The sequence below is a fragment of the Theobroma cacao genome, chromosome 9 (genome assembly GCF_000208745.1).
Source record: "Theobroma cacao cultivar B97-61/B2 chromosome 9, Criollo_cocoa_genome_V2, whole genome shotgun sequence".
Lineage (NCBI taxonomy): Eukaryota > Viridiplantae > Streptophyta > Magnoliopsida > Malvales > Malvaceae > Theobroma > Theobroma cacao.
The window spans coordinates 32106336-32117784 of NC_030858.1; the positions used below are offsets into that span (position 1 = coordinate 32106336).

Sequence of the window (11449 nt, forward strand, 5' to 3'; positions counted from 1 at the left end):
AAAAAGAGCCAGTCAACTCTTATATGAATTAAAATATACTATAGAATATGAAAAAAAACTTGAACCGACAATCATGGGTGAAATGTAATAAGAAAATAAAATGATCGATGTTTTGCAAATGGGGTGTGGGATATTTATAGGCTAATAGTCTATTTAGATAGAACTTATAAAATAAAAATAATAATAAAGGATTTAATTTGAATTAATAATATTCAAATTAAATTTTAATTTTAATCTAATATAATTTACATTTAAATTTAAATATACATAATTAAATCTAAAAGGTCAAATTAGATTACACGTCTTTATTTGACTTTCTGAATTGTTTCGTGAGTTGCCTTACCTACTTAAGGTACTATTTGTTTGATTATCTAATTTAATTTGAAATGTCAGATATATTTACTTATATTACTATATAATTCATCTAAATCTAAAAGCATAATCTTAATAGGAGCCTGCTTCTACTTTGGGTCTGGACAAATCTTTAATTTGGTTTGGTTTGTTTTTTTTTTAGCTTTTGTTTGCGCTTTTGGCTTGCTAATCAAATTGCTAAGTTCTGCAGTAACGCATAGGTGATGACATGATAATCAGTTAATTACAATAAATTAGATAAAGATATTTATATTACTTTGATTGATTGTGATTTTAGTAAGTAATCATGTAACCTAGGACATTAACTCCATGGTTTAATCCAGCCAGCTGAATAATTTTTCCTAATTGAAAAGCAAACGGGATTGATAGTCCGATCAGTGGTTGATATAGCTATTTAATTAAGTGTTGAATTGGTGAGGTTATATACATATTCTCAGTTCAAGTCCAAATCCATTTGCCTCATAATTTCAGTATTTCACACTTAAGACTAAGTTTCATTAATCCAATCAAATGCATATTTTGGTCGTCCTAAATTCATTTCCAATTACTCTGTTTCCATCTTCACTCTCTCTTTCTCTTGGAAGCAGTCGTAGCAATCTATATACCAGATGGATAGACACGACTGTCACGAATCAAAGAACCCAGAAAAACCAAAGAAGTTTCAAAAGACTGGAAACATAATACGTTGAAAGATAACTAAAAAACAGATTAAAAACACCAATTAACATCATGCTAATAGCGTCTTTAACGGATGTTTTTATCGAAAACGCCATTAAACACAGCCTAAATATCACCTTTTGATAGGCTATATACTTACAATATATACTAGAACTAATTAATTTTCCTTCTCTTAGTAGGAGAAGCTAATGTATCTAATTGGACAGACACCCGGTTCGACCTTCCAAGTTCCAACTGCCTGCGAGAAACCGCTAGGAGTCAGCTAACCATCTATTCAAAGTGAAAAGTCTTCTCTTCATTGGGTTCACATCAGATTAAGAGTCAGTTCAACAATTACTCGTGTCCATATGTGCAGGATTTCTACCTCCGATCACCTAACATATAAATTTTATGAATAACTTATGAAAGCACATGCCAGCATTTGCTTAGACTAGTTGACTATTTTGACACTTCTCAGACCGTTAGGTTCTTTATTATATTGCAGAATTTGAGAAAAAATAGTAAGCCACCTTCTTTGTTTTTGATCTTGACTTGAAAAACTTGCCGTGAAGGTACTTTCGTTGTAACTCCACCGGTTGAGATAATGAGTCCAATTCACACATTTGATTATTCAATTTTAAGTAATCTATGAGTAAACTGTTGCCCTAGGTAATTCCCATGTTGGGGTTTAATGTTCGGATCAAAGTAAAAACCATTGCCGGTAAACTGTGTTTGTTTTGCTTTTGTTTCTTTCTGGGAAAACTTGATTGTCTTCCTTTGCATGTTTGACTCCTTTTTATAATAACTTTTGACTACAATAACGGATTCAAGCTTTTACATGAAAGATAATTAAAAAGTTATATTATTTCATAATAGACCGTTTAATTTAATTAAGAATGACACAACTATATATATATATATATATATATATATATCAGATTTTATACATATTATAATAAAAAAAAATTAAAAACTGAAAGATAACAGTCTCATCTGCCTCTGCTTGACAATGCCGCGTTAATATGCTAAATCAATAAGAAAGCAGTTCATAAATGCTAGATTCTCAACCAAATTTTCAGTACAAAATGTAGGTTTGTTGAAATTTCTGCCGCCATCTTTCTCTTTTTTTCCAAAATGAATTGCTAGCTTTATGAGTTTTGCTTTCAAATGCAGCTATTACCCCTTATGTTTGAAAATGCAATGAACAATTGCTACAGCCAATTCTGAGGTCAATGAAATGTACTGATGGCCCCCAAGCCTCTTCTAGAAACAAGCATTTCCTCCTTTTCCTATTGAGATCCGAATTCTTCCAAAAATTTGTATCTTTAATTAAAAAAAAATGATAATGCTATGTACTAATATGAGCTGAACGACTGACTTGCAACCAAACGTAGGTAGAAAAAGGGCAAACAACTGGTCCCGACATCTCTCTTTTCTTGACTGTGACAGTAAAAAGCTTCCATTCATAAATAAATTATATTATATATTATTAAAAGAAGCAAAAATTCTCTTGTAATGAAAATTATTATATAAATCCTTTTTCTTTTTGGATTCCTATGACTGAGGAGAATATATATATATATATATAGATATACCATCAAGCCTGTTGATTATCATGTTCATTGTAATTTTAACAAATTAAGATGTAATACATGATAAAAAAAGGTTTCATGTCTAGATTAATTAATAAAATATATGACATTTTCATCTTGATCTGGTAATAATTTATAATATTAGAAGATTATACCATATGTTATTAGCTTTATGTCCAAGATGTAGTGTGAAAGTATTGGCATACCATGCATGACTTTTCTCTTTAAATAATAAGTCACAATTTCGTACACTTTCAATGTTCAAATTAAGCCATTTTTGAAGACTCACATCCAATATAAATACTTGTTTTTTTTTTTAAATTTATATTTTTGGTACGGCCTCATAATTTCTTAATTCAATATAAGTTTCAAAACACATATATAGAGCTCATTCAAAAAATTTAATATGTATATATGTAGTGATATCTAGCTATCTAATTAAGTATATGAAAAAGGATATAAAGCCTTTTACCAAATAAAGAGAAACATATATTATGGAGTGAATGATGAACATTTCCGCGTTAATTAAAAAGTTTGTATGAAGTAAAGATAAGTGGGTCCTTTACAAAAGGATGGAAGGGTAAATGATTTTACGCGTTAATTCCCTTTGAAATTAATTAAGCAACTTTTGTTCATAGTTTGTTTTCCAACTTTAGGGAAGTGTTTCATAAATCAAAGGCCAAAACACAGCCTGCAATCGATTATCAGCCGCACGAGATGCAGTGAGAACCCACACACGGATTAAGGGTGATCATGATTTGTATCGGTTACAGTGAGAAGACAGCAGGTGAAGTTCCAAAGACTGCGCTCTCCCGGAGCACACACCTGATATTGCTTGCAAAATTCCACGGCCAAATCTTAAAAGCAATAAAGGTTAGAGGATGCCAACAAACAACAAAAAGGTTACTACGAGACAATGAAACCCAAAAGCTTTTATCGGTATCTTAATGATTACATTCGATATACTTTATTTTAAGAGTGTTTTACGGAAAATACTATTAATATAGATTTGTATGAAAAAAATCAATTTTAATGATTATCTTTTATAATATAATATAGAATTAAAACCTAAAATAAATTTCATGTATGGAAATTTGTAAATTTTATAACTTATAATTTTATTTAAATTGATGATCAAAATTAATTTTGTCTTATGAAAATATCAATAAGACGTAATTACAATTGTGTCGATGAAGAAATAGTATGTTCTAAATCCCAAATGCAGCCATGTGCTCTGTGATCAATATATATATATTGATGTAGCAAGTTGTAATGAGGTATCACTACCTAATTATTTGACACTTATGTTGACATATATATATATATATATAGCAGGAAGGATCTGTATATCTAACCATGGAATTCCATGGTTCAAAATAAATGTCTCGTTGTCCATTGAAACTGGTCATATGGTATTGTTTTCCTTTATTTATTTTTTAGGTTAGATACTTTTGAAGCGGGAAAAAGATCCATACTGACTTCAAGTTTTTTGGCTTTTCTCTTTATTAGATTTAAGTGGGGATTGCTGTTCAAATGGTCTCGTTCTACTCCAATTAAACATGGCTTTCTGTCAGCCCTTTGTCCTATATCTCGTCTCATCTTTTTGAATCATTTTGATTAGGTTGACACGTACCCTTAAACTATACGCTTAACCTAATGCCACTACAGTCCACAATATAAATCAATCTACGTCCACTACCATTTTAGTGGTTCTTTATCATTAATAACACCAAAGTTTGTTAATATAGATTGCCTTGAATATATTAGTTTACCATATAAAGTCACTTGAGGAAGACCCATTTGTTTTTTTATTAAGAAGAAACGTGTAAGAAAAATGTCCGAATAAGTTAAAAGATTATCATTTTATATACTGACTATGGACTTTAGCTTGATATACACATACATATCCGAAACCATGATATTGGGTTTTAGATAACAATCGAATAAATGGGTACGTGGCTGTCATTTTTATGCAATTAGCATCCAAGGGAATGGGTGGGAGAGCTCCATAGCTATCAATTCAGAGAAGAAAAATGATCCAAGAAACAAAGCACATGATCTGAAATCATCTGGGCAGGCATTGAATCGTGACAAGATGTATAGTCTTTTATTCTAAATTGTCGTTAATTAATCATTTAAGAAGGCAGAAAGTTTGTAAATGACAACAATATCTTGAATTCGAGGGTTTCATATACTAAAGAAGGCATTCCGGCCCTTATATTTTCTTTCAATGTAAAGTTTGAAGTGAAATAATAGAACTCTTATCCACAAAAAATAATTCTCTAAATAGCTCATGGAAATTAGCAAAAAATATTGGCAATGAGAGTCGTAGCCTTTCAAAAGGTTAATTCGACATAAAGGTTCCTTCAACCTATAGAATGGAACCTTTACTGCCGATAAAATTTCAAATGCCCCTTTCGCTGTGCACTTTTAGAATTCCTAGAGAAGCCGGTAAGCAGGGGCTCACACGCCCACAACTACCCAATTTTTCGTCCTATATAGCAATGCTATTAGCTACATGCTGGGCGGTTCACCAATAACTGAGAAAAACCAAGACTCCATCCAATGTCATGTATATAATAGTAATATACCATGCATGTGGCTTTATCCTATTGAACAAAGCTAATGACTCATTACCAGCAACAGCAACAAGATTTTAGCTAGTTAAAGAAAAAACAGAGTATAAATCCACATTCTTGGCCACGAGTTCCCAACTTTTGGACCTCATGGTTTTGATGCAATGGTCAAGTGCCCCTTTAGAGGGACTAAGTGTCCAACCAATCTGAAATATCCATCACGTGATTATTATAATTAGAAAGTGCATAAAAATATGGGTAATTAAAGTAATATTTAGATTGACTCTTATAAAGGGCATTTGATTCTTAATCTTTATAGAGACTATACCTCTTTTTAATTTCACTCACAATTAATTTGATGGTCAGAGAGGTGAGTGGGAGCCATGTTTCAACTTCTCTCACAGCTTCTGTCTTGCATTTTTTGATCTAACTTGATTACAATGTTGATCTCAGAGTTAGATTTCAGGTGTAATTAGATTAACTTACGTAGGATTTTATTATAAGCGTGATTATCAAATGAATTATATCTAACTAGTAGTCTAATGACTATTGGAAGCACATGCTTTTTTTCATAATGGACTAACGAGATCTAGTCCTACAAGTACAAGAGATCCCCCAACATTCCACCTTTGATTTCTTTTGGATTCATCCTTACCTTTGTAGCAAATTGAATGGGCATACAATGACAAAATGACTAGTCATGCCAAGGAGAGCTATTGTCATAATATTTGTAGTACATGGGGAACTGTTGGTTTCATTGGATTTGCTTTGACTTTTCTAAAACCTCCGATCTTATTTTAGAAAAGGGTTAGAGAAAAGAACAGGAGAAGAGAGCTACAACCCACTTTTTAGTCAAAAGAAACAAGATATGTTTCCCCTTGCAAGCATGGAAAATAATGGCATGTTGGGTAAAGGATGAAGAATTTCTGCCTTCTTCCTCTCTCTCAAAAAAAACCTTGTTACCGACAAATGAAAAATGTGGTGTATCCCTTGCTCGGCATCAGTTCACGTGGTAAGCACATGATTTGAATTATACTTCCGAAAACGCGTTTAAGGGGGGCGGGGGGGACAAAGCTCCCAACCCATCATTAATTTTTTGAACAAAAGTTAATCCAAAGATCAACATTACCACGTGTGCTGCTGCTTCTTTTACACAGGAGATTGCATAATCCAATTGAAAGGGTCCATTTTTCTACATGAACCAAATGTTAAAAGGAGATTAAAGACATCTAATCATGATTAAAACACGCCTATTTTAATTGATAATCATTTTTATACGGTACGGTTTTAGAATATGTACTGCCAGTACTTACATCTTCTGGACCCGCTCTGTTTAGCTCAAGATAACAACCTTATTACCAGGGAAGATGCCAAAACTTGAGGAACTCATTTTTTCTGCATCGTGGACTAAAGCATATGTAGCCTAGCTAGTGGTAATTACCACACTATCCATCATATTCTAGAGGTTTCCATCTTTGTTAACAATATTATACTATATAAATGTAATTATTATAATAATATTTGACTTTGGTGAACCTGCTACTCCTAGAATTTTCATTCTTTTTCAAAAAAAAGTCTGCAATGGTAATTTTAATCTGTCCTTTAGATATATTTTTTACAATTAAATAGATCTTGAGACTGTAATTTGCAATTTTGAATTGCCATCTTAATACGAAAGTGACGTAGTTTACGGAATATAATGAGATTATCATGTATTATTTTATTCCATTTTAAGATTTAGAGAAAGGAAAACTGTATTTCCCTTCATCTCACGATCATTTGTCTTTTAAACGAAATAAATTAAAAAAATACATATAATAATTGAAAATATCATAGATATGGAACATGTATGTATGGAAGAGCATCACGTCATGTGGATGGGAAAAGGACTTGTCAATATAGAGCTTATATATGTAAGTTATGACGCATCCAGTGAAGGGATGCTGGAAGAGGAGTGGGTGGTGCAGAATCCAATTAAACAAAATTGTGGTGCTGAAGCTGAGATGGACTCTTCAATGTTGTTCCCTTTCGAAAGGTTAAATTGTCATCCAACTTAGTCAAACTTAGGAAAATAATAGAATTGGAAAAGACACATGATATGGAACATGACTGTATATGGTTCTCTATTAAATATTAATCAATTTGCTCATCGTCTTAGAAAAGGATTGGTCTTGCCAATGGCCATATCATGACCTTGATGATATTAGAAAAATGCACCAATGATTTAGAAGCACATTTAATCTCGAATATCCATAGATCTAAACAAATAAGACTCTTAAAAGTGAGTATGAATTAACGTAAGTTTAACTTGTATCAATTTATTAAAGAATCATTTTACTTTCGCATAAAGTATTATCTTAGATAGTAGAAAGAATCTCACATAATTTAATGAAGATTTTGAAAATACTGATAAAGGATTGATATCAACAAGGAGTTGTTTTGGGAGTGTCTTGGCAAAATCGATAAACAAGTAGTTGCTAGCTCGGCTGTTTAATTAGTTCCTTAATATTGCAAGAAGATTAGTGCTCATAGATGGCAAGCGTAGTGAAGAGCAAAGGAAAGAGATGGTCAAAAGCTAGTTTGACAAGGAATAATTGAAACATCAATTTTAAGTAATCATAGTAGGTGACCTAAAAGTTGTTAAAATTTCAATAATCAGCACAGGAATTATAAACTTAGGAAAATAGGGTACATATTTCTCTTTCTCTCCAAACATGGCAAGTTACATGGAGGAAAAAGACCTATCTACTTCGTCTAGCTTTAACAAAGAGATTAGATCCTACGTTACACTTCCCCCATATATCTTTTGCTCACATTATAACCTATCGCTAAGTTAAATTTATTAATCTAATGTAGTCCTTCAACTTCTCCTTCTTTGGAGCCATTGGCTTAGAGTTAGGAGAGTTTCATGGGACCTTTCTCAAAGCAGCTATGCGATCTAAGCATTAATCATGTCCAAAGAGGCTCCCATAATGACCCTAAGTTGTTATTGTCTTCCAGGAAGCCTGGGTTGCTCTGGTAGCTTGGAGGGCTGCTGATGAAAGTGTCGACGGATTGCTGGGAATTTGGTTGAGGAGACTGTGCCATCTCCATGCAAAGTAAAGCCACAAGGTTAGCTTGCTGCAACTGCATGTTGACTACTTCAGCTTGAGCTTTGGCTAACTGTGCTTGGAGCTCATTGACTTGCTTTTGCAGCTGGCAAATTGCCCCTGCACACCCATAAACCGGGTCTCGGATCCTTGCACTAGCCTCATAAACCATGCTGCTTACCGCATCAGCCCTTTGAGACTCTGGAAGTTCCTGAAAAATCCAGAACCACCACTCATTTAATTAGCATCTAAATTATTGACTATATTGAGAAGTCTACAACTATACCTTAACAACTAATCAAATCAGTCTGTTAACGAAACCCAAATGTAAACAAATGAATAGGGCCTTAACTATGTCTATTGATGACTATCCGGAAAAGTGAAATATTATTAGTCAAGAGAACCTAATTCCACTCAGGTTACAGGAAATTTGATTTGGGAACTGTGAGCAGCACATTTTTCATGGAGTATAGTCAATTTCCTCATTCCATATATATGGAAAATGCAATGTGTAGGAGAAGTTCGTACGTTTATATTTCTTGAAATAGTCAAGAGAGTTAACTTTCAAAAGAAAAGAAAAAAAAGATAGAGTCAGAGAGGCATTAGGAAGTGTCAAACATTTTATGCAGAGAGTAGGGTCGTTTCCACATGCTGTGTCCGTCCCTATGTAAACAAACCATGTAACTTGCTTTTCAATTTGCTGTTCCAAATAAACTCAGATTTTATTAGATAGAAAACGTGGAGCTGCGTATTATTTTTAGACTAGTCATATTCTTAGCTTAGCCTGCAGCCTACGCCACTAGCCCCTCCATAAAGACTCTTAAACCCCGTTTTGGTTGGAGAGGATAGATTTTCCAAATCCAGCACTACTAGAACTTCTGACTCAGACAACAAGCAATAATACAGAGTGATTTACCATATGGTATGAACCAAATCTTACTTCTCTACAACATATTTAAGTTTTAGTTTTGATGAATCCATACTTAAACGAAAATAGAGGAGGAACAAAGTTGTTTAAAATGCACCCAAAAAAGAAGAACCACTAAATGACTTTTTCCATTAATTACTAGAGTATCTTTTTGTCACATTTGTCAACGCACTAAAGCAAAACCCTTTTAAAACCATTTCACACTAGTGCTATAGTAGCCATTCTCTTGCTGAGAAATCTCCTAGTACCAGAAGTAACAAAAGGAATAGTGAATGTCAATTTGCAGGGGAGATCATCAAGAACCCCAAACAAATAAACTACCTGCAAGAACTTGATTATGTTGCTAGCACCAAAGACGCGATGAGCAATGGTAAACTTGGCTGGTTCAGTAGGAGGAAAATAAGGTGCCAAGACACATTTATCAGCACACCTTCTCCTTAAAATCTTGCAAGCGGCACAAGGGCTAATAACAACCGGTGGAGTTGAAGTAGTAGTAGGAGGAGGAGGAGGAGGAGGAGAAGACGACGAATTCGAAGAATTCGGAGAAAGAGATTGAGGAGAAGATGTAGTAGTAGTAGTAGTCGGAGGAGGAGGAGGAGTTGCTTCAGTATATTCCATCTTAAACATGAGTTTTAAGGCTTTTAGGTGCAAAGGAGAGAAATGAGGAGGAAGAGGTGGTAGGGGGTTCAATGTTGGGGTTTGCTTTTGCATAGAGGAGGGTATATTTATACCAGAAATGAGGCAAAACAGTGAGGTCATGTAGTATAAGACATGACATCATTAGCTCAAAATCTTTTAGGTTGCGTGGCTGGCTGGCTGCTGTGCTGTGTTTTCACCATACCCAATTTGTTTTTTCTTTAGTTCCGTTAGGTTCATGATTTTACATATTTTTGGCTTTATTGCGTGAAAAAATAACTCTTCTAGTTTGAAACCTCTTTCTCCCTAGCTTCCCTTGTCTATTTTACTCCTAAATACTTTTCCTTTTTTCTTCACAAGAAATATCCCCCTTTGATAAATATGCGAGGAAAACTTTAAACGTGGCAAATGGACTAAGCCTATCAATATGCATAATTTTTTTTTCTAAAAAGTTGATTTTGTTAGTTTCAGCTACTCATATGCCATTCCAAATCTTTTGTTTATTGTAATAAACTTTTTATGATACTTTATCATATTAAGATCTCCTCAAAATTCCCGTTGTTATGGACTTTCTAGTTTTATTTATGAAGTCATTTGCTAATTAAACGAGGTCTTACCAACATGCACAATCAATAACATAAAATATCTAAAAAAAAAGTTAATAATTTAATTGGCTTATATAATTAGCAATGTCTACCATATCATTCCTTTCACATTAACTTTGCTTTAAGAGAGAAGTTTCTAATATGTTTTCTTTCCTATTCTCCCTTTACCAAAAATTATTATGATCTCAATGAACGTTTCGTTTTTCTTTGTAAAATTCTATGCCCACTGCCTAACTTCAGGAGTAATGGTTGTTCCAGAAAGAAAATATTTCTTCTAACCCTGTCTCCAACTTTCTTGGACTCAAATCATACATTCATTTTCAAACCATATGATAGAAAAAAAAAAAAAAGTCATGCTTTGTAATCACCCATATGCTGAATTCTTATGCCAATACCCCTTTCAACACGTTATTAACGTAAAATTAGGGTATCCAATTCTCTCAATCATAAATGTAATTCATATTTACGCCATTATCTTTTCAATTTTTATATAAAAGTTTCAAAGGTGAGAAGACATTAAAACGTATTATTAGAGCTTGATTAACATTATTTTTTTTTATCAAAAAAGAAAGAAGAAAAATAAATAAGCCAAATTATACTCAACTGGTCCACAAATAACTACTTCTTGGTGTCCCAAATTCCAGAAGGCCACGTAGCTAAAGTCTTTAGATTAAATCAGTTGAGACCGGTTTCCTTTGGCGCCAGTTATTGGGGTTGCTGCCCCCTACATCAGACAATGCCATCTTTCTAACCCCTTAACAACCACCCAATGACCTGCCCACTTTATGAGAACGACACTAGATTTTTCATTTTTTAACAAGATAAAACAACTTAATTCTCACAAAATTTCACGTAAATCCAATACATATGGGCCAACTAAATACGATCTTGCATTGATAAGTATACTTCAATGCACGTGAGCCAAAAAAACAACAAGGCAGCTAGAAGAAAAAAGGAGCAAAAGTTGGTAAAAGCCGGTTGGCTCGATGTGCAC

General features: G+C 33.4%; 1 protein-coding gene across 1 annotated transcript; it reads right to left on the reverse strand.

Moving 5' to 3' along the window:
• On the reverse strand, positions 7804-9933 carry LOC18590099 (LOB domain-containing protein 1). Its single transcript, XM_007015424.2, has 2 exons — positions 9536-9933; positions 7804-8497 (listed from the first exon to the last, which is right to left on the reverse strand). The coding sequence occupies exons 1-2, from the start codon at positions 9923-9925 to the stop codon at positions 8147-8149; spliced, it is 741 nt and encodes a 246-aa protein (XP_007015486.2). The 5' UTR covers positions 9926-9933; the 3' UTR covers positions 7804-8146.